This window comes from Myotis myotis, unplaced genomic scaffold, assembly GCF_014108235.1.
Source record: "Myotis myotis isolate mMyoMyo1 unplaced genomic scaffold, mMyoMyo1.p scaffold_m19_p_43, whole genome shotgun sequence".
NCBI classification, from domain to species: domain Eukaryota; kingdom Metazoa; phylum Chordata; class Mammalia; order Chiroptera; family Vespertilionidae; genus Myotis; species Myotis myotis.
In genome coordinates, this window is record NW_023416350.1 from 136,779 (window position 1) to 159,646 (window position 22,868).

The following is a 22,868-nucleotide window of genomic DNA, read 5'->3' on the forward strand; positions in this document are numbered from 1 at the left end:
AGGCTTGTGAGGGCCGACTGTGCGAACGTGAGCAAAGCCCAGGAAGCAGAGGGCGGCAGAAGGAGCGCATGTGTCAGCTCCCAGTGCTTCTGGCAGAAAGAACCTGACCCAGAGGACCCCCAGGGTCACGCTCCACTGACTGTGCTAGAGGTTAGTGGGCAGGGAGGATGCACTTGACAGGCTGCCCAGTAAGACTTCATGTGGAATTCCTGACTAAGCTTCTCAGAAACCACTGACCGTGTCCAGATAAGCAACAGTTGAGCCAGAGACTAGGGGAGGGAGGGCCTTGCTCAAGCCCCCAGCCTATAGCAACATCAAGCCTGGGGCTCCGGCCCACTTCCCTGTCCAGCAGAAGCCAGAAACCACCACAAAGCCCGCCTCACCTTACCCTGGAGCCAGCCCAGCAGGCAGTATCCTGGGCCGGTGGGGACCAGGTGCCCGCCTGGCTCTTACAGAGGACATAGTGAAGGGTGCGCACTGTGGTAAAGAGCCTGCCTAGTGCATCCTCCTTGCCCACTAGCTTCCAGCACACAGTCAGTGGTGTGTGGCCCTGCAGTCACTTGGGCCAGGTCATTTCTGCCAGAAGCGATGGGAGCTCACACAACCTGCTCCCTCAGAGCTGGGCACCGCCTGCTGAGCGTTGCATCTTAGAGCAGTGGTCTCCTTCTCCGATGATTCTCTGTTTTAGACATTCTTCTTTTGTCGGCTGTGAGCACTGGACATTGTCATCTCCTGTCCTGCGAGTGTCTTTAACTGGCCTTTGTTGAACAGAAATCCTTAATTTTAATGGGATTGGATTTTTCCATTTTTTTCCTTTATGGTTTGAGCTTTCGAAGTTTTCAGAAGTCTTTCCCTACCATTTAGTTAGCAAGATACATTTTCTTTGAATTCTGCAGCTCACCTTTCATATTTGGGCCCTAGTTCAGGTGGAGCCCACTGTTGCACGTGGCGTAAAGGGATCCAGATTCATTTTCTGTATGTGGGGAGCCAGCTTCCTTAACTCCATCAACTACACAATCTGACCTCTCCTCAGGCTTCTGCGAAGCCCCCTCTATACCTCTTTTTTTTGAGCTCCCTGGTCTGCTTGCGGGTTTGTTTGTTCTTGTAACAACCACACAACTTTTAATGCAGTGACTGCACAGTATGTAGTAGTATCTGATAGGGAAAGCTCCCTCTGTACTCCTCTTTTCCAGAATTTAATGGACTTTTTATTCCTCGTTCTACATTTCAGAGTAAATTTATCAAGGTCCTCAGAAAGGCCAACTAGATTTTTGACTAAGAGTGCACTGAATTTACAGAGTACTTTGGGGAGAGATGACATCTTTATAATATTATATGGTCCCATCTAAAATGGAATGTTTCATGTATTCAGATATCTGTCTATACAGAGCTCCTTTGAGGTTTGATTAATGCTTAGGTACTTTTTAGTTTTTATTGATATTACGAATGTTACCTTTTAAATTATATTTTCTAGGTGGTTATTACTGGCGTAGAAAGTTGTTATTGGTTTTTATAAATTAATTTTGCAGCTGGCAACCTTACAAATCCTCATGTATGTAGATTCTTTTGGTCCCTGGGGACGGTATTATTGACAAGTAATGTTAGTTCTGTCCTTTACTTCCTAACGCTCACATCGTTTATTTCTTTTTTGAAATTTTTGTAGAGCGTTGGTAGGACAATTAGTGATGATTAAGGCCAACCTTGTGATTGCGGCCCAGATCTTAAAGAGAATGTGTCTTAACCTTTGCCATTAAATCTAATATTTTCTGTAAATATGCGATTTGCAAATGTAATCTGCATCGAGTTAAGACAGTTCTCTTGAATTCCTAGTTTGCTAGGAGTTTTTGTTTGCTTTAATTATAAATAGATGCCGATATTTATCAGTGCCTTTTTTGGGTTTTCAATGATTTTCCCTCCTTATTCTCTTAAAATCTATTTGATCAGGTTGCATTTTTACTTTTTGAAAATACTGTTAGATGAAGTTGGCTAACATTTGATTTCATCTTTGCTCAGAAGTGAAATGAACATATAATTTTTTTGGTTTTTTTTCAGCTTTATTGAGATATAATTGACATATAACATTGTGTAAATTTAAAGTGTTCTTGTATGCATAGATGCATAACCCATGGACACAGACAATATGGTGCTAAAGACCTGGGGTGGAGGGCAGGGGGTGAACTGAAAGAGTTAATGGGGAGGGGAGAGAACATATGTAATACTTTCAACAATAAAGATTTATTTTTTTAAAAAAATAAAATAATACAACAATTAATAAAGAGTAGGTCTATGAATAATACAATAATAAGTAAATAAATAATACAAAAATAAACTGTGTTTCGCGAACTCACAACTGAAAACCTATTTTTTGCCCACCCCTGGATATATTTATCCAGGATTTTCATTTTATTTATTTTTTAGCCTTTGAGGAAGAGGATTAGGTTGTTTAGACTCTTTAGTTCATGGGACAGTGCCAGTCTTGACTCATTTAAAACCTCTCTCTTATTTTATTTTTCCCTTTCCCTTTTATTCCCCCATTTCTTCCTTCCCTGGAGCCGTTATTCTAATTTTTATTTTTTATAATTTGCATGGTAGAGTGCCATTTGCCTGCTTGGGTGCCCAGGCCTATGAGTTTTTTGTTTGTTTGTTTGTTTTTGGTTTTTGTTTTAACAGCACAGGTTTATTTTTTCACGCACATGGAGACTAAAAATCAGAGATCAAGATGCCATCAGGTTTGGTTCCTCTGAGGCTCTCTCCCTGGCTTGCAGATGGCCGCCTTCTCACTGTGTCCTCGTGTGGTCTTTCCTCTGTGCATGCATGTGTCTGGTGTCTCCTAGTTCTGTGACTTTTGACAAATGCATAGTCATGTTACCACTACCACCATCAAGCTATAGAACAGCGGTTCTCAACCTGTGGGTCGCAACCCCTTTGGGGGTCTAACAATCCTTTCACAGGGGTCGCCTAAGACCATCGGAAAACACATATATAATCACATATTGTTTTTGTGATTAATAACTATGCTTTAAATATGTTCAATTTGTAACAATGAAAATACATCCTGCATATCAGATATTTACATTACGATTCATAACAGTATCAAAATTACAGTTATGAAGTAGCATCGAAAATAATTTTATGGTTGGGGGTCACCACAACATGAGGAACTGTGTTAAAGGGTCGCGGCATTAGGAAGGTTGAGAACCACTGATCTAGAACAAGCCCATCACCATAAACAATTCCCTCATCTTGTAGTCAGCCCATCCCTTGCCCCCAGCCCCTGATATATTCTCCTTCCCTATAATTTCTATAATTTTATATTTTCCAAAATGTCGTATGATTGGCGTCTTACATTAGGTAGCCTCTTGAGTCTGATTCTTTAACTTACCAATGCATTTGCGGTTCGTCCCTGTTGCGTGGCTACCCGTAGTTTGCTCACACCCATTGCTGAGGAGTATTCCACTGTGTGGGTGTGACACGGGTCAGTTATCCATTCCCTGGTCCAAGGGCATTTGGGTTGTCTTCAGCTTTTGACGATTGTGAATTAAGTTGCTCTAGATATTCACATAAGTTATTGTGCAAATATAATAGGTTTCATTTCATTTGGGTAAATAACCAGCAGTGGGATTTCTGGGTCATGTGGTACGTGTATGTTTATAAGAAACTGCCACACCGATTTCCAGAAGGTCAGCACCATTGTCATTCCTGCCAACAAAGTATGATAGTTCCCATTCCTCCGCTCCTTAATCTATGAACATCCTCGCTTGACGTTGTCAGTATTTGTTAGTTAAGTGACTCTAATAGGTGTGTAGTTAAACATCATTATGGTTTTAATTTGGATTTCCCTCATTGCAAATGATGTTAAATACCTTTATTTGTACTTACTTGTCATCTGTAGATCCTCTTGGGTGAAGTGTTTGATCAAGTCCTTTGCCCATTTATTAATTCTGCTGGGTTTTAAGAGTTGTTTATAAATTCTGTCAGATATGTGATTTGCAAATATTTTTCCAGTCTGTAGTTTATCTTTTTATTTAGCAGTCTGTCTTATGGAGCAAAAGTTTTACATTTTCATGAAAAAGTGCAGTTTATCAAATTTTTCTTTTATGATTTTGCTGTTGATGTCATGTCTAAGAACTCTTTGCCTAAACTCAGGCCATAAAGATTTTCTTCCACTTTATTTTTCCAGAAGTGTTATCGTTATATGTCTTACATTTAAATCTGTGCTCCATTTGAGTTAATTTTTGTATACGATACAAGTGGCCTGGTGCACGAAATTCGTGCACAGTGGGGGTGTCCCTCAGCCTGGCCTGCACCCTCTCCAAGCTGGGACATCCCTCTTGCAATCTGGGACCGCTGGCTCCTAACGGCTCACCTGCCTGCCTGCCTGATTGCCCCTAACCACTCTGCCTGTCGGCCTGTTTGCCCCAACTGCCCCCCTGCCAGCCTGCTCACCCCCAACTGCGCCCCCCCTGCCGGCCTGATCACTCCCAACTGCCCTCCCCTCCTGGCCTGATCGCCCCTAACCGCCTCTGGCATGGCCTTGCCACCATGGCTTTGTCTGGAAGGTCTCTTGATCTAATTAGCATATTACCCTTTTATTAGTATAGATAATGTTTAGTCAAAGTCCATTTTTTGGTAGTGGATACCTAATTTTCTAGTACCATCTATTAAAAAAATTATTCTTTCTCCACTGCACATTTGTCAAAAATCTGTTATCTGTTTCATTGCATTGATCTGTGTGTCTATCTCTCCTCAAACACCTAACAGTCTTGGTTATTGTAGCTGTATAATAACTCTTAAAATCAGATAGACTGATTTCCCACACATGATTCTTTTTCAAAACTGTTTTAGCTACTCTGTTCCTTTGCCCTTCCATATAAATTTTAGAATTATTGTGTGTACATCTACAAAAAATTTTCCCAGGATTTTTATTGGAATTCTGTTAAATCCTTAAATTTTGGAAATAATTGACATTTTTATGATATTGGGTCTTTCAATCTATGGACATGGTTGTCTCTTCTGTTATTTCAGTCTTCTGTGGTTCCTTTCATCGGCATTTCTTAGTGTTCAGCATTCAGATTGTGTGCATGTTTTGTTAGATTTATACCTATGTATTTCATTTGTGGGGCAAGCAATTGCAAATAGTATTGTTTTTAAATTTTTGTTTCCAATTGTATATTGCTGGTCTATAGAAATGTTACTGATTTTGTGTGTTAACATTGTCTCTTGTGACCTTGCTAAGCTCACTTATCAGAGGGGGTTTTTTTTGTATGTTATTTGGGATTAGTTACATAAATAATCATGTCATCTGCAAATAAGGATAGTTATTTTCTTTCTAATCTAATTCTTGCTCTCTTCTTTTCTTTTTTTGGTTTCTTCCTCCTCCCCCACCCAACGCCTTTTTGCATTGATTAGGACTTTCATCATGATGTTGAATAGGAGAGGAGAGAGCAGATATTCTTGCCTGGTCTTAGCCTTAGGGGGAAGCTTACTTATTTAGAAACGTCCCTCTTTTCTAAAATAGGTATTTAATGCTTTAAATTTCACTCTAAGTAATTTACCTGCTTGCCACAAATTGTGATGTTATCTTTTCAAAAATTCAATTCAAAATATTTCCTCTTATAACTTCCTCTTATTTTCTTGCTGATCTTGATTTTTATTTGATACCATTTTCCTTCATCCTGAAGTACTTTAGCATTTCTTGTAATGCAATTCTGCTGGCAACAAACTCCCCAGCATTCATTTACTGCAAGCATGTCAAACTCCCAGCCCGCGGGCCGCATGTGGCCTACAAGGGATATTTTTGCGGCCCAGCCAATATAATGGTATGTAAGAAATGTTTTAATAAAAATTTCATAACTTAATTTTTACAGTGTCCTGTTATACATAATTATTAATAACGAACTACAACGTTCGCTAATGACTGATTACTATAATCATGTTGCATTTATTTACCTTACGCACAGGCGCACCATTTCTCTCCACTAATACTAGCAGCAAATATTTTAGCAGCTGCTTGCCATGTCATTAGTCTTGGACTGACTTGTTTGGTGTGCGCAACAGGAAATATTTTGCTTTCAGAGATCCAGAAAAATAGGTTTATTTGCATTACACTTATTAATTTGTGCAGTTATTCAGTGTCTGGTAAGTTAATGTTCAAGAAAAAATATTAATTTTTATTAAAATGTTCTATTTTATGTTAATGATGTCTCATTTATTTCAGCCCTTTGTATTCAGCATGTCTCTATCGAAATAAATCTACATTTCTGTGAAAATTGGAGCTTTTGTTTTTTTGCAGCCCACATAAACTTAAACCTTGTTTATTTGGCCTGTGTTAGCCTTTGAGTTTGACATGCTTGATTTACTGGAAAATGCCTTTCACATTGTTTTTTGAAGGATATTATCAATGGATACAAAATTCTAGGTTAGCAGATTTTTCCTTTCATCAACATGAAGTGTTGCTCCATTGTCTCTTGGTCTACATAATTTCTTGTGAGAGGTTAGGTGTTTTCTTATTGTTCTTCTTTTGTAGAGTCTCCCTTTCCCCACTAGATAGATACTTTTAAGATTGCCTCTTGATTTTTGGTTTTCTTCAGCTTGACCATGCTGTTCCTACATGTGTTTGTCTTTTTACTTTTCCTTCTTGGGGTTCACTGAGCTTCTTGGATCTGTGTATTGGGGTGTACCTCTAATCCACTGCACAGTGCTTCCTGGTATGCATCCCTCATATTGTGGTTCCCCATCCTGTCCTTGACAAACTCTTGGGATGCCTCCAGCTCCCCTTAAAAAAATGCAGTTGCCATGAGCATCCTTCTACAGGCTGCCTTAGCTGGGTAAGATTTTATTTGGGATGTTAGAACCCAGAGTAGAATTGCTGGCTTGCAAGGTTTGCCTATACTAAACTTGACTGAGGATTGGCAGATGTCCATATGATGATAGGATGATCCTCAAGTGAGGAAAGAATAATGGTGAGGAGAGAGGAAAGAGTGGGGAGAATTTCTGGAGCCTCATGCTTGAGCAGGTGAGAAGAGACAGTACCCACAGTGTAAGTGGAGGAGTTAGCCAAGAACAGGGACAGTTCATCCCCAGAGAAAGAGGAAAAGCGGAGGTCCGGGCCAGATGCAGGTAGGTGGGTCGGTGTTGTGGCAGAAAATTTTCTTCTGTGGCTTCTATTTTCTTGGTGATATAGGAAGCAGCCTGAGGGGCAGGATGGGGAGGCGGTACTGGCAGTTCAAAGAGAGGAAGGTATGAAACAGCTGTCTTGGAGACTGGGAGTGTGCATGACCAGGGCAACAGAGTCCACTTGCCGGGCAGTGTGCAGGCTGCTCTTGGGCCAGTGAGAGTGGGCAGTGCTTCTGGGAGAGGTCGGGCATGGAGCAGGTCCAGCAAAGGGTTCTAAAGGCTCAGGTTAGCAGTACTCCATGCCTGGCACTGTTCTGCGCTCTGTGGGCACAGGGTGGGCATTGCAAAGGGGCTACAGATCACCACAGACTCATCATTCTGTGGGGTGCCTGGGGAGGCGGGGGTGGTGACAGTGTGGTGGGAAGGTCTGCAATTATGTGATCAGGTTGCTCAGCAGGTGTAGGTACTCAGTGCTTCTCTGTCTATAGCTCTGTTTTTATTATAAAAGTGATGCATGCCACATCAAGAAAATTTAGGAAAAGGTAAAAAAAAAAAAAAGATAACTAAAAAAAGTAGATCATCTGAAATCCATGCTCTCCCCACCCTGCTGAGAGGCAGCTATAATAGTTAACACTTGGATGTCTTATTATTAAAGAAAAGGGCTGTCCCTGCCCAATGAGATTTGACCTCATGTCCAAATGTGAGTAAGTCCCCCCACCAAATGTAACCAAGCAACAGTGTGGTAGGCTGAATGGGCCATGGGGGGTCCTCTCCCCATTCCCAGCAGAAGTCAGGGAGGCCTGCATGGAGGGGGTGGCCATGAATTGGGTTTTGAAGGTTTCGGGTCCCTCAAGCCTGTCTTGCTGTCTTTATCCCTCCTGTCTCCCCTTGTTCAGTGTCTTCTAAGGGCAGAGCTAGCTCCCAGCCCCTGTCCTACTGTGTGGCGAATAGGGTGGTCCTGCTGCAGGAGAGATGAGTAGGGACGGCCCACTCTGTGAGGACAGGGAGGCAGAGTGGCCTGAGCGTGCTGCTCCACGACAGCCCCTCCGTTTGTGCAGTGCGAGCCTGTGTGGCCATACACAGCAGTCTGCGAGGAGCGTCCCTCCACCCCGACATCAGCCCCTGGCCTGGCACCCACTCCCTAGCAAGAAGGAGAAGGGTGGGGGAGGGGTGCATGTTCCACCCTCCTGGGTCTGTGTGCCCCTCCAGATACCAGCGACAGTGAGCTGGAGCTGTCCATGGTGCGCCACCAGCCAGAGGGGCTGGAGCAGCTGCAGGCACAAACCAAGTTCACCAAGATGGAGCTGCAGTCCCTCTATAGGGGCTTCAAGAATGTGAGTGATCCCCACCCCTCAGGAGAGGCCCTGACCCACCCCACTCTTTTATCCTTGGCTCCAAGAAGGGGAATTCTGGCTCAGGCAGACCTTCTAGAAACTTCATGGAACAGCAAATATCCTGGGGCCTTGATGAGGCTCATGTTTTGTGGGAGACCTGTCTGGGGAGTGTGTGGGTCAAGCCCAGAGTCAGTGTCTCCTTTCTGCGTGTCTATGCGCTGGCGCAAGGGAAGGACCAGATTGGCTCAAGGGGACCAGCCACCGCCCCCCCCCCACACACACACCCCTACCCTTCCTGCCTCACCCCCCCCCCCAACCATCAGACTTTCCTGGGGGCTCAGTAGAGCCCAGCAGTGCCTTGGACAGTAGGCATCCTTCAGAGGGAGGAGTCAGGGTGCGGGGCTGGGGGTGGCCGAGGCTGCTGAGGGTGACTTACTGCTGCAGGAGTGTCCCTCGGGCCTGGTGGATGAAGACACCTTCAAACTCATTTACGCACAGTTCTTCCCTCAGGGAGGTGAGTCTGAGGCCAGACCCCTGCTCCCGCTTCTCCCGATGCCCCCACTTTGTCCCTATGGCAGTTCTGCAGAGGGTGGGTGTCCCTTTATGGGGAGGGGACCCTCACCCCCACCTCTATGCTCCCCGCCACCACTTGCTTCCTGGAGGCCTGATGCTGCCTCATCCCACTGGAAGGGGGTACCCCAGCTCAGGACACAGGTGGACCCCCAGTGGGGCTGCCTGAGGTGGGGGCTTGGATGCCAGGAGGCCCCCCTCACCCCAGCCAGTGCCCTTGTCTCCTCCAGATGCCACCACCTACGCACACTTCCTCTTCAATGCCTTCGACGCTGACGGGAACGGGGCCATCTGCTTCGAGGTAGGTCTCTGCTGTACCCTCCCACATCCCCTGTGGCATGCCAGGCGTCCCTCTGCCCTGGTGCCACACCCTCGGGCTCTCTAGAGGGTCTGGCTGATCCTGGTGTACATGGTCCAGCGTGTCCCCTGGGGAACAGGTGGGCTGTGTTTGGCTGGCCTGGGCCTAACTCTGAAGTCAGTAGAATTTGGTTTTGCTGTCTGGCCTCCTATTCCCAGCCTTGTCTTCCAGTCCAGCCCCAGGGAGCCCAGGGAGCCACTGCAGCACCCCGAGGTGGCAGGGACCCAGGGTGGGTTTGCACGGGAGAAAGAGACGAGGCTCCACTGAGAGATCTGTGCTGACAGCGGGTTTCAGGCCCCAGCCCCAGACTCACCGCCTCTGTCCGGAAACACACAGAGCACCCGGCCTGAGCAGGCTCCTGCCGTCCCAGCCTGGTGTCTCCGCTGTCGGGAAGGGGAGCCTGCCCCCCACCGTGTCCCCAGCAGGGCCTCGCCTGGCTCTGTGTGGGCGGCCATGGGTCCCGCCCCGGCCAGGCCACAAGATCATTTGAAGGAGGCAGGTCTGCGGAGCCCAGGCTCCTAAAAATAGCTGCAGGTGAAAAGCTGAAACCTCTTTGGGGAGGAAACCCATGCTGAGAGCCAGGCGTGATCGATAACCACTCGGCCAAGGGCGGTGACAGGAAAGCCTCAGACCCGCGAGGCCGGGGGAGATAATGGCTCTAACATCACATCCTGGCGTTGCTGCATTCCTCCGTGTGCCCGCCCGCCCAGTGCTGCACTGACACCGCCTGGGTGGCCACAGGCCCGCCCCCTTGGCCACGCTCTCAGGGCTCCTGTGCGTGTGAGAACGTGCAGTGTTCCCAGCTTCCCTGTTCTCAGTGATGCCTGCACACAGCACAGATCCCGTCCGTGCAGAGGGGGAGACAGCAGGGAACACCCACTGTTCCCAGGGCCCCTCCCTGTGACCAGTTTCTGCAGATCCTTCTTGAGGCACCTGAGACGTCTGGGAAGGGGGTGTGGGAAGGGGCTAGTGTGAGGGACACGCCAGGGCGTGGTGGTGGTTCCTCTTGTTCTGAAATCGGAGGATCGACTGCTCAGCAGGGCCCCTCTGTGCCCAGGGGGGTGTCAGGAAGGTCCAGGTTCCTCCCCTGTGGCCATCACTCCCCACCCCCCGAGGGAGGGGTCTTTTGATACCTTTAAGGTGGTGGTGGTGGGTTTTGGGGGGCTGCTGTCAGTGGCTGAGTTGAGGGTGCTGGTGCTGAGGCCCCTCTGCCTGGCACCTCTCAGGTTGTCCCCTCCGGTGTCATCTGGCCTTCCATGTGCCGCTTTGCCTGTGAAGGTAGCGCCTCTGGGTCCACATGGTGTGTGTTCTCCATGACGACCTTCCTCTTGACGCTGGGTCTGCTGTGGGGAGGTTCTCCAGGAAGGGAGGAGGGCATGTGTCTCCCCAGGGTCCTCCCAACCAGCAGGGCTCCACGCCGGCTGCTCACAGGCCAGGAAGGGTCCCGGCAGGTTGGGATGACACTCAGCCCCCTCATGGCTCAGACTCAGCGTGTTCTGGAAATGGACACTCAGGTCAGTTTATGGGCATTTACAGGGATCCCGATGCCTTCGTATGTTCTTGAGAGACAAGACCCATATTAATTAAAACTGACTGATATGGGAAAATGTTATAACTTCCCTGCCCTCACCAGAGACTACCAGAAAGTAGATGGGCAAGACCAGCCAACCTTAGCATGGAGCCACGCTGGGTGTCTTAGTTCGGAGGCCTCTCTGCATCGCTGTGTCGCTATAGGAGCCCCTCAGCCTCCCGGGGCTCTGCCTCGGGGGCAGCTGGAGAGCAGGGCTGTGGATGTGACAGGCTGCTTATGCCTCAGACTTAAGGGCAAGGAGTCGCAGAACCAGCGCTGGCCCCACCCATACTGTGCTGTGTGGGGTGGCAATTTAGAACTCGAAAGCTGTCTGGACGTGGGGTCATCTGTGTGTCACCGAGGATGGTCCAGTGGGCCCAGGGCACATTGCCACCACCCCTCTCCTGGCACCACCGCTGCCATACGGCAGACACGGAGGGACCCTGAACGGGACAGTCCCCGGGGTGGTTGACCACGAGGGCTTCCGCACCACAGACCCGTGTCTGAAGGCCAGAGGGGGGACAGTGGTGCCCCCGGGGCCCACGCGAGACGGGTCCTGTGTGGGATTCCAGTCCTTCCCCTCCCACCAGGGAGCCTGTCGGACCCCAGAGGAGAGGGAGGGCGTGAACTCAGATGCTTTGACTCTTCACTGCTGAGGAAACCGCCAGCAGGAGTCAGCGGTGCCCTCGACTCTGAGGACTGGCCATGGTTTTCCTAGACATACTCTCATCTTTTCACCTAAACACACGTGATGTCAAGAGTCCCGCAGATTACAGGGTATAGACCTTGGGAAACAGCAGTAACACCACATCCCCGAGGAGGCAGCCTTGTTTTAGCTGATTGACTGTTCTCACAGCAGCACGCCTCCACTCCTCCTTCCTGACTGTCCATCTCAGACACGGCCTGCGGCCGTCTGCCCTGGTGGTGGGGACGCGGCCTCGCAGGCACACACTTTTCCATCCTCAGCTTCCCACAGCACAGGATTCCGATTGGACAAGGACTCGCGGTTCGCCTGATTGTGGGCGTTTGAGCCCAGTAAGCCTTGCAGTAAACTGTGGCGGGCTCTCCTCTTCTGCACACATTCTCATTCTGCCTGCCATTGGCAATTTCCTGAGTTTTCACTTGCCTGGGGTCTGGACCTCATCATTAACTCACCCCAGGTCCTTCTCCAGTCATCGGGACGGGCACCTCCCGGAGGACACACCTCCCCAGCCTCAAGGCTCCAGCATCCACTGGGGCTGGGCACCTCCTGGGGATCTCGTCCCCGCTCCCCTGCTTTGGGTGGCCTGCTTCAGGTCTCCCGGTCCCAGCACCCTCCTCCTGCCTACTTTACGCTTTCTTCTCAGGCGCACGTCTCCCAGCAGCCATCTAGGGAGAAAGTATGTGGGAGATAGACGTCTGGGAGGGTCTTGATTCTGCTCTCTTGTTCGACGTGTTGTGCGGGACCAGAGCGTGGTGGGAAGCTGTGGTCCTTCAGGGTGGTGGCCACCGGCCCCTGGCCTCCTCCCCCGAGTGTTGCCCAGAAGGAAAGCCTGCTGACCCGGCCTGTGGACGGGCTTGATTCTGCTTTCTCTTTGGCTTTGTTTTTCTCTCTGGAAGCCTGGAGGCTCTCTTTGCACCCGGTTTTCTGAGTGGCATCGGGATACATGCCTGCAGGTGACACTGCGGGCTGTTTGCGGCGCGAGGCCTCAGCAGGCCCTGCACAGGCACCGCCCCCCGTTGTGGCGGCCTTCCCCCACTTCGCGCCCTCGTGCCTCGTGCCCTCCCTTCTTCCTGGCACTCCTGCTGCTCCTGCTCTGGGCCTCTCTTTACCGCCGTTTCTCCCCTGCTCTCCAGCTCTGCCTGCCCCCGCTTCACGGAAGATTCCACATGCTTCTCCAACCCTGCTTCCGAGTATGTCATTTGCTTTCTTATTTTTTATTTCCAAAAGCTTTTTTCTTGTTCTTAGTTATTCCTTTTTTATAGCATCCTGTTCTTATTTTAGGAATGTCAGGTTTCCAATCTCCAAATCCCAAAAGTTGTTAAGTGTTTTCCTCCTGTAATACTTTTGTTTCTTCCAAATCGCTTTTCTCTGTTTCCCTCGGCTCTCTCTCTGTGACCCCGGCGTCCTCAGATCCAGGAAGTATGCGGTTTGAGTGGGGACTAAGCCCCGGGGTGTGTGGCCTGTCCCTCCACAGGCTGCCCCTCCGCCTTCCTGGGACCGGCCTCCTCTGCCCCCCTCCCTCAGGAAGCCCCGGGAGGACCGCGGGCGGGAGGCTCAGCCTGCAGGCTCCCGGGAGCGGAGGGAAAGGCTCGTCCCCCCAGCTGTTGTGACACAACAGTGGACGTTTCCAGTGGGAGCCGTGGGAACGTCTGTCTTGTCACGTTAGTGATCGGTATCCACCACACTCAGAGGCTTGTCCTGGCCCAGAATTGAGCGCTGTCAGCTTAGCTTTGGAAGCTGGGAGTTTTCAAACACCCTGACATGCAGATCCTGGCAAACTACAGGGAGGGCACCCCTTCTTAAAGAGTGCCCCCAGGTGTCCTCCATCAGAGCAATGCATTATGGTCTGAAGCACCGTATGTTCGAATGGCTTTACTTGAGAAGATCAATATCAGCCACCATGTCATCCCCACCACACACACACACACACACACACACACACACACACACACACATTTACACATATGCACACACATGCACATGCGCACACACTGTCAACCTCGTGGGCCCCTGCCTGCTCTGTAATGGAAGCCCCTCACTCTGGAGCTGTGGCTCAGTGGAAGCCCACAGCGAACTGGAAATAGAGCCTGGGGTCAGATTGGCACTCCTCACCCTCCCTCCTCCCAGGACTTTGTGGTTGGCCTCTCCATCCTCCTGCGAGGAACAGTCCAGGAGAAGCTCAAGTGGGCCTTTAACCTCTACGACATTAACAAGGATGGCTACATCACCAAAGAGGTACGGGGGACTGAGGCCTGGCCCGTCTGCGCTCCCTCCTGCCCAGTCTGTCCTGCCTTCCCTCCCCTCCCCACCCAGAGACCAGATGGGGGACAGCCACCAGGAGGCTTCCTCTCCTCCTGGGCTCTGTCCTGGGCCCCTGAGTGCAGGGAGCATGGGGCTGTGTGCCCCTCACCACACATCGGGTTCAGTTCTGCAAGTGTCCTAGGACCAGCCCTTCTTACAGAAGGGCCTTGGGAGACACGGGTGGAGAAGCCTAGGGTGGGGCTGGCCTTGGCTCCCACCAATCAAGGGGCAAGGGGGGGCCCTCACCACATGGGGCCACAGGTGGGTTCTTTTGGCCCAAACACTTTTTATATATGAAATAGTAGCTACAGTCTCAAATTTTGGAGACAAAAATCTGCCTCTGACTTTTCTTGAAGAGTCAGAGCTGTCACTGGGCAGAGCCGGGGTGGGGGCAGAGCAGGGCGGCCTCCAGCTGGCTCAGTCCTGCCCTGGAGGGGTTCTCCACCCATGGGTGCAGCCCCCTCCCCTCTGGCCCTTGCACCCTCCCCCATCCTTGCAGCTGGACTCATGCCAGCCCCTCTGCCCCTGCAGGAGATGCTGGCTATCATGAAGTCCATCTATGACATGATGGGCCGGCACACCTACCCCCTCCTGCGGGAGGACGCGCCTCTGGAGCACGTGGAGAGGTTCTTCCAGGTGAGCGCTTCAGCTGGATGTGCGGCCAGAAGAGGAAGGGGCTCCTGCTCAGGGCACCTGGGTGAGCCACCCGAGCCTCCCCTCCCACAGGAGGGTCAATGGCCGTGCCCGGTCAGCTAGGCCTCGGCTCAGGGCCGGCTGGGCTCACAGATTCCAAGGCGGCTGACATCTTGGCAGTGTCCTGGTGCCTTCCAAGTGCCCCCCCAGCTCCTCCAGGGAAACTGTCTGCAGGAGGAATGGGGCTGGGGTGACTTCTCTGTGTCTCCGTGGGACATGTGGCCCTTTTGTGCCTTGGTTGCTCCATCTGTCCTACTTGCCTGTCGGGGTGAATTCTGGGAATTGTAAGCCCAGGAGGCCGTCCGAAGCCTCTGGGGCTGGAGGGCAGACTAGGGAGAGGGCAGCTGTGGGGTGCGAGGGCTGAGGACCCAGTGTAGGGGACAGCGGGGAGAGGTGGGGGTGGAGGAGGCCCAACCTCAGGCCTGGGACAGGGACTGTGCCTGGTGAGACACAGACTCACCGAGGGTGTGGCTTGGGTTGCAGAAAATGGACCGGAATCAGGACGGGGTAGTGACCATTGATGAGTTCCTGGAGACCTGTCAGAAGGTAGGTGTCCTCGGGAGTTGAGAACACTGTGTCCTCCCTGGCCAGTCCTCAGGCCACGCCCCTTGGCCCAGCAGTTGGGTTGAGCTCCCCTCTGGTGGGGTCCTGAAGCAGTGTGGCCACCTCCACAGGGGCTCACCCCAACCCCCTACACAAAGCACAAGCACCCCCAGAGTTCAGGTGGAGCCCATGAGGGGCTGAGACACCACTTTTCCGAGCTCCACTTTCACTCTTTCTTCTGAACCCCTCCCCCGGCTCCCACCAGCCACAGCCCACGTGGGCACCGTAGCTCAGCTCTGCCCTTGCGTGCTTTGAGTCAGAGGGGGCAGATGTGGGCCCGCAGGGGTGATGAGGCAGTGTGACCCTTGGGGGACAGGCACCTGGAGCCTCCCTCTGCAGAGCCCTTGGGGTCGGGGAGGCAGGGCATCAGACCTCTGCCACTTGCCTCGCTCCCAGAGTGACCTGTCCATGGCCCGTGGCCTCCACTGGGTGAGCAGCCAGGGAGGTTTGTCCTTCAGTGAGTTAGCCGATCCCAGACGGGCTGCAGTCAGGCCTTGGGGCTGAAGACGGGCTGGGCCTGACCAGCTCCTCCCAGCCCAGGGACACAGACCGAGTGGTCCCTGCAGAGGCCGGTCCCTGACCAGAATCCGCTCAAGGTGACCCGAGGTGGGCACCGCCCATCCTGTCCACCTGGGTCTGACCCGGCTTCTCGTCCCCTCTCCACGCAGGACGAGAACATCATGAGCTCCATGCAGCTCTTCGAGAACGTCATCTAGGACACATCGGGATCCCCAAGTGGCCATCGTCACCACCTCAACCTGCCAGGAACAGCCTCCATGAGAAACTTTTTTCTAATATATTTGCAAAAAGTGAACAGTGTGCTACACACACACACACACACACACACACACACACACACGTGCGTGCACCATTCCTCTGGGCTAGGTGGGGGAGGGGTGCTGCATCGGGTTGGGAGCTGGATCCAGGTGACATGAGCTACACCCCCCCAGCCAGCCCATCCCAGGCCAGCGGAGTGAGGCTGCCTCTGCAGCGGCCCAGGGAAGAGCAGTGTCTGCAGCCATTGGCTGCTGAGTGTGCGCAGGGAAGTGCTCAGCTCCCCTGCAAAGGAGGGTCCAGTCTCCAGAGTGAAGGCCCCTCCCTCCCACTTCCCTTCTTTGCCACCACCCATGGGCCAGGCTCTGGTCTCCTTGTCTCCCAGCCATTCCCAGCCCACTGACCACACTCTCAGCCCACTGACCACACTCCCAGGATGCACCTCACCGCAGAACCCTGAGGGGCAGCCGGGATAAAGGGCGTTCAGACTAGGAAAGAAGTGATGGAGGCAGAGCCTGCTGCTTCCTGGGAAGGTTTCCTGGTGAGCTCTGCTGCGAGGAGGAGGGGCCATCCCTGCTGTCCTCCGTCCCAGGAAGGGGGCCCTTTAAGCTCAGGGTTGGGTTTCCTGGTGGAGAAAGTGAGGAGACTGTGCCGACCCCAGGAGATGGGAGAAGCCCTCCCCTGCTTGCCCAGGCCAGGCTCAGTAGGGACACAGTGGTGGCGCTGCCCCCACCCCTCAGGCTCTGAACTGTTCACCCCAAGTCATCATAGGTTCCAAGAAGAGGCCGTGTGGCTCAGGGACTGGCCGCCCAGGAGCCCGGTGGCTGCCAGCCCAGGAAGGGCTTCTCGGTCCTTTGTCCCCCAGCCTCCGTCTCCCGTGGCCCAGCAGTTGGGTTGAGCTCCCCTCTGGTGGGTCCTGAAGCAGTGTGGCCACCTCCACAGGGGCTCACCCCAACCCATACACAAAGCACAAGCACCCCCAGAGCTCAGGTGGAGCCGCAAGGAGCTGAGGACACCGCTTTTCCGAGACGCCCCCCTGGTGGGCTGAGCCTGGGCCCGGGAGCCCTGGGCCCGGTGGCCCGTGGGTGGCCCAGGGAAGGAAGCGGGGGGGTCTGTTCTGTGACTCAGAGCAGTCAGGGCTCAAGCCCCTCCCCAGCCCAGCTCACCAACATTCAAAAGCACAAACCCCAGACTCTGCTTGGCTGGGTTCTGCCCTGGGATGGGGCCAATGTCCACCTGAGGCCAGAGGCAGCAGCGAAGGCTGAGGGCCCAAGGCCGGCGGGAGGTCCACAGGGCCTCCAGGACACACAGAGCGATGACCGCTCCTGCCCAGGCAGCGGGGACTTCTGAGGAACATTCCCAAACATACATTCCATCGGCTACCGCCCCGCCTCTGCTCGGCCTGGCCCGGGGTGAGCAGGGCCTTCCAGAAAGGGTGGGACGGCGGAGGCCCTGGAGACTGGTCTGGTTTGGCCAGGGGACTCCTGGGCACCCACAGGTGGTCCTCGGCTTGGAGATGCACGACACCCCATCTCCAGTGTGACTGGGGTCCCTCCCCTCCTCCAGGAGGCATCAGCTTTCCCTGGCTCAGGGATCTCCTCCCCCTGTCCCCAGCCCGGTCCTCCCAGCTGGTGTCACTCTGCTTCTCTGGGGCCCAGGTCATAGGAGAGGGTGGCCGCCATCCCCCTGTCCCCCGTGGCCTTGGCCAGAAGCCTGTCTCCCACGCTGGGATGAGGACTGGCCGCATGTCTGCATGGCAGAAGCGTCTCCCCTGGGCACAGCTGGGAGGGTGGCACCTGTTCTCAGTGCCCACCAACATCAGTCCTGTATATTTTAATAAAAGAAACTTGACAAAGGTGTGGGGCTCACCTTGGCTTATCCTGTGAGTGTTGGTCCAGCCCCTCCCACCTCTGCTGCTATCCATGGCTCCTGCCCAGTGCTGTGCTGGTAAGTGTGTAATGCCCTGCATTGTAGCCTGTGCCAATTCCCATGCTGATTGCAAGCTCCCGAGGTGATGTCACTGAAGGCCGCAGTTGGAAGCCTTTATGAGAAATGCCAGCCCTGCAGCCTCCACACGGAGCCAGCGGGCAGGGTACCTTCTTGAGGTCACTCTTCTTTACCAGTTCCAGGATGTCAATTCTGCATGTCCCCTGGGCTGGAGGGCAAAGGCCACAGCGCGGAAACAGAATTTGCCTGAAAATGTCTTCCTTTCCTGCTTTTTATTTTCAAAAGTGTAAACTCAGGAAGGATTACGCCAGGGGAGGGGCAAGGAATGAAAACCTGGGGGAAGGAGTGAGAGGGGGTCCCTAACTTGGAGATAGAGAAGAGGTAGGTTCTGGGGGTATTGGTAGTGCTTCAAGGGCCAGACCCAAGGCCATGTGACATCATCACAGTGACGAGACCCAAGCCTCTCTGGGTCACCAGCTTTGCCTGATGAGCATCTCAGCAGGAGCGAGGAGGGCAGAGGAGAGGACTCCCTGCCACCACACACACCAAAAGTTCCACCCCACCTGATACCGAGGGCCTTGGCACAATCCTGGCAAGGGAGCCGCCTGACTTTGCTGTTGGGGTGGGATGGCCTGCATTTGCCATTGGCTGGCCACTATGTGGAGCCCATTCACCCTGGCCACAGCCTGATGGGATGGATGGGGAAGCTGAGCTGAAAGGTGTTAAGACCTCCAAGCCATTAAAGAATGGAGTCAGGCTGGGTGTAAGCACTGAAATACCCCATTCATGATGGGCCAGAGAGCTCAAATTAGGGAAAGCCCATCCATCATCCATCTACCATCCATCCACCCACCATCCATCCATCCATCATCCATCCACCATCCATTCATCCACCATCCATCCATCATCCATCCACCATCCATCCACCCACCATTCATCCATCCATCATCCAGCCACCATCCATTCATCCACCATCCATCCATCATCCATCCACCATCCATTCATCCACCATCCATCCATCATCCATCCATCCACCATCCATCAATTTGTACATCTACTCAGCACTTTCCTGTTCCTGACACTCAGTGCAGAGGGGACAGCTGGCTGTGTCCTCTGTGTGGCTATAATGACAGTGAGGAGTCTAGAAGCACCCCTGAGCAATCAGTCATGGATAGGATTAGGGGAAAATTACAAGATATTGTCAACTATAAGCAAAGATGTAAAAATCAAAATATTAGTCATTTCAATAATATGCATATACATGATATATGTAACATATCATCCTATATTTGGATTTATCCAAGAAATGCAAGGTTTAACATTAAAACACACACACACACACACACACACACACACACACACACACACACACAACACAAGCTCTTGGCCGAGCCTATTTCGCTCGGTGTTGAGAGCATCAGCCCATGGACTGAGGGTCTAAGGTTCAATTCCGGTCTAGGGCACGTTCAGCCCTGGTCAGGGCTTCTGCAGGAAGCAACCAGTTGATGCATCTCTCTCACATTGATGTTTTTCTCTCTCTGTCTCTTCCCCTCCCTTCCAATTTCTCTAAAAATTAATGGAAAAAATATCCTCGGGTGAGGATGAAAAAAATACAGGTTCATTAGTTTCCAATAATATGGAGTATGCAGGAACCTAGAATCTACATTACTCTTTCCACTGAAAACAACACACATTCTGGTTTCACCTGGGTCAGCGACAATCACATGGACTGTCTGACCAGCTGGCTGTAAAGGGAACATGCAGAGGCCAGCTGCCTGCAGAGCTCAGCCAGGTTCTGAGATTGGAGAGGAGAGTTGGATAGAGGTGAGGCCCAATCTGCACAGGGAGGAAACTATGGCCAGAACCAGAGCCAGCAGGGCCAGCAGTTATCCTGTGCCTACATAGGGCCAAGATGGGGGCGTCTGGAAGAAACTCTACCATCTCACTCAGACCCTGCCCATTCACATGGGGAAATTGCATAAACCTCTAAGAGAAGATAAAGGCCTAACTAGACCTTGTCCAGAGTTGAGGGTCCTGTAATGGGAGCAGGCCTGACAGGAGGCCTGGAATGGCCCTGGAACATCCGCAGGCTCAGTCTGAGCAGGCACTACAAGCAGCCCTCTCTTGGGAGGTGGTGGAGGCCATGCCACCCACAAACTCCCCCCGACAGCTCCCCTGACTGCCAAGGGCCATCAGTGCTAGAACTGGGCTCCCTGCTGTCTGCTGGGTGCCTTTTGGTTCTGTCTATTCCTTGACCAGGAATCCCCAGCATCCTCTAACTCACCCACACCTGCCCTGCCCCTCTTTGCTCTCACAGCTGGACGCAGGCCCAGGGCCCCTCTGCTCAGCTCTCTGGGCTGGCTTTGAAAATTACAAACTGTCCTTTGGGTGCAGAATCTATGTCTGCCCCACCGTCTGCCCGAGATGGCCCGTCCATTGCCCCGGCAGTAAAGGCCTCAGGAGTTTCTGTTTCATGCTGTCTCATGTGTGCACTGAGGAAGGTCAGCCGATTGGACACCGGCCTGCTGCCTCTCTAACATTCCCCTCCTCGGGCAGTAGCCCCCAGTCTCCCTGGGGATCCCTCCCGCTCTCTATCCAGAAAGTCAGGGACCCTACCTCCAAGGCCAGCCCTCAGCCCGTTGGTACATGTCTTCCCTGCTCAGAGTGGTTGGTTGAGGGTGGGCACCTGGGGTGAAGGGGGCCAAGGGAACCCAGCGGGAATGCTGGTAAAGCCTCTGCTCCTCACCACCTGAAGCTTCAGGGGCCCAAGTCGTGGGGCTGGGGCTGCTATTTGGTAACTGGAGGAGCCAGGGAATGAAGCCAGAGCAGAAGAAGGGTAAGCTGGCTGAGGGATGGAGACAGAGAGAGCAAGGGGAGGGGGCAGGGTTCAGCCCTTGAGCTCAAAACCAAACTGTCCCTTAAGCAAGACCCTCCCGATCTCAGATCCATTGCTATGTGAGCCACTCATAGGTTCCCCACCCCAACACCCCACCCCAAGCTCGCTTAACACGTCTCATCTACTGCAGCCCTTAATGTCAAGCTCAGCCGTGGGGCGGAACGTGCTTTCCAGACGTCAGTGAGCCCTGAGGGGAGGGGGTCAGGACACCATGCCCAGCCTGTCTCCCGGCCAGACTGTGGGCCTCTTGCCAGCAAAAGCCCTGGGGGTCACACCGGGAGGGAGTGGCCAGTAATGCTGCTGCGCCAAAGGTTACAGGGAGGAGCTGCTGCTGTGGAGCAGACGGCCCAGGTGAGCTTGCTGGGTCACGGGCCGTCGGGAGGCACAGGGTCAGTCTGTTTGAAACATGTGGCCTGCACTGAAGGGCGCCTCCTTCTGAGCACCCACCCCACCCCACCCAACCCAGCTCTCTTCCACCCACTTTCCTGTCCTGAGCAACTCTGGCTGAATCCCATTCCTGCGAGTTTCACCAACAAAACCAGGCAGCGCTTTTCCCGTTTTGAAAAATCACCAAATACAGGAAGCCATCCAGGAACTACAAATAAGGCCCCAAGAGCAGGCCATCCATCCGTCAGCCCCAGGCTGCCCACTGCCCGCCAGCGGCCAGCCAACTACGACTGCGAAGTCCTCCAGGCCCCTGTGCACGGGCTCTCAGAGCGGAGGCCCCATTTCTCCGTTTTGTTTCTCCAAGAGGAGCAGGCTGGTGCTCTTCCAGCTTTGCCACGGTCACACTTCTGGGGCACTCCTATTTGAGCAGTCCCCAGTCCCCCTTGTCTACAGCGCCATCTTTTTGTACATTCGCATGTTGTGGCCAAAACAGCAACTCTGTGCTTCTAAAAGGCAGGGCGAGAAGAATGGATGCCTCTCCTCTTGCCCTTTGTGTTGGTAACTTCGGCTCCAGCCAACAGGTTAGTGCAAATTAACCTGTTTGCAAATTCACTCATCTTTTCTTCCGCAGTGTCGACTCTGCCACTAACCCATCTAGTGCATTTTTCATCTCAGATATTGTAGTTTCCATCAATGGAAGTTTGCTTTGGATCCCTTTAAAAACTATCTTCCATGTTTCTAATTAACTTTGAACAGATGGGGTACAGTTATAGTAACTGTTGTAATATTCTTGTCTGTTAATTCTAACACCTGTCAGTTCTGAGTTCCACTAAAATGCTAGATTCTTCTCGCTATGGGTCATGTTTTCCTGCTTCCTTCCAAGACTGGGTTATCTTTGATTAGATATCAGAACTTGTGAATTTGATCTTGTTGGTTGCTGGGTATTTTTTACTATTTCTATAAACATTACTGAGCTTGGCCTGTGATGTAATTAAGCTACGTGCAGCATTTGGTCCTGGCGGATCCTGGTTTTATGATGTGTGGGGCATTACTCCCCACCTCCCTGTGGAGGCAACACCTTCATGAGCGCTCTACCCCGTGTCCGGGATTTCTGAGTTTCCCAATCTGACTAGTGGGAAGAGGCGCTGTTCCTGGCCTGGTGCAATCCCTTGACACCATTCCCTCTGATTCTGCTTGGCGATTCTCCCCCTGCTCTCAGGTAGCTGCCTCACAGGCATGCCCCGCTCAGGACTCTGCTGGACGCTTGAGGGGGAACCCCCACAGAATGCCCGCTCCAGTGCTTTGTCCTGCAAACTCCAGCTTCCCGGGCCGGGCCGGGCCTCAGCTCCATTTCTGCAACTCATGGCGCATGCGGGCTCCACTTCGGTCCACCCTCCCTCTGCCACAGCCCGGAAACTCTCTCAAAGCACTAAGCAGGGGCGACCATAGGGTCTCATTTGTTTCCTGTCTATTATCACTGTTCTTTGTTACTTGATGTCCAATTTCTTGAAAACCATTGTTTTGCATATTTTGTCTGAGTTTCTTGTTTCATGCAGGGAAAAATCTGTCCCTCTCACTCGATCTTGTCCAAAAGCAGAAGTCCTCCTCTCCTTGCC

At 52.2% G+C, this 22,868-nt stretch overlaps 1 protein-coding gene across 6 annotated transcripts in view; it reads left to right on the top strand.

The window, feature by feature from the left end:
• KCNIP3 (potassium voltage-gated channel interacting protein 3) overlaps positions 1 to 17,900 on the top strand; it is a 70,870-nt gene extending 52,970 nt beyond the window's left edge. For 2 of the 6 annotated variants that reach the window (XM_036306785.1, XM_036306790.1), the window contains 7 exons: positions 8,326 to 8,450; positions 8,895 to 8,964; positions 9,251 to 9,321; positions 13,779 to 13,886; positions 14,484 to 14,588; positions 15,129 to 15,191; positions 15,917 to 17,899. In XM_036306785.1, coding sequence (XP_036162678.1) covers positions 8,326 to 8,450; positions 8,895 to 8,964; positions 9,251 to 9,321; positions 13,779 to 13,886; positions 14,484 to 14,588; positions 15,129 to 15,191; positions 15,917 to 15,964 — 590 coding nt within the window. In that variant the 3' untranslated portion in view covers positions 15,965 to 17,899. Of the gene's footprint in view, positions 1 to 8,325; positions 8,451 to 8,894; positions 8,965 to 9,250; positions 9,322 to 13,778; positions 13,887 to 14,483; positions 14,650 to 15,128; positions 15,192 to 15,916 lie in introns of all 6 variants that reach the window. The other 4 variants (XM_036306786.1, XM_036306788.1, XM_036306791.1 and 1 more) reach the window with 4 other exon arrangements.
• The last annotated feature ends 4,968 nt before the right edge of the window (positions 17,901 to 22,868 follow it).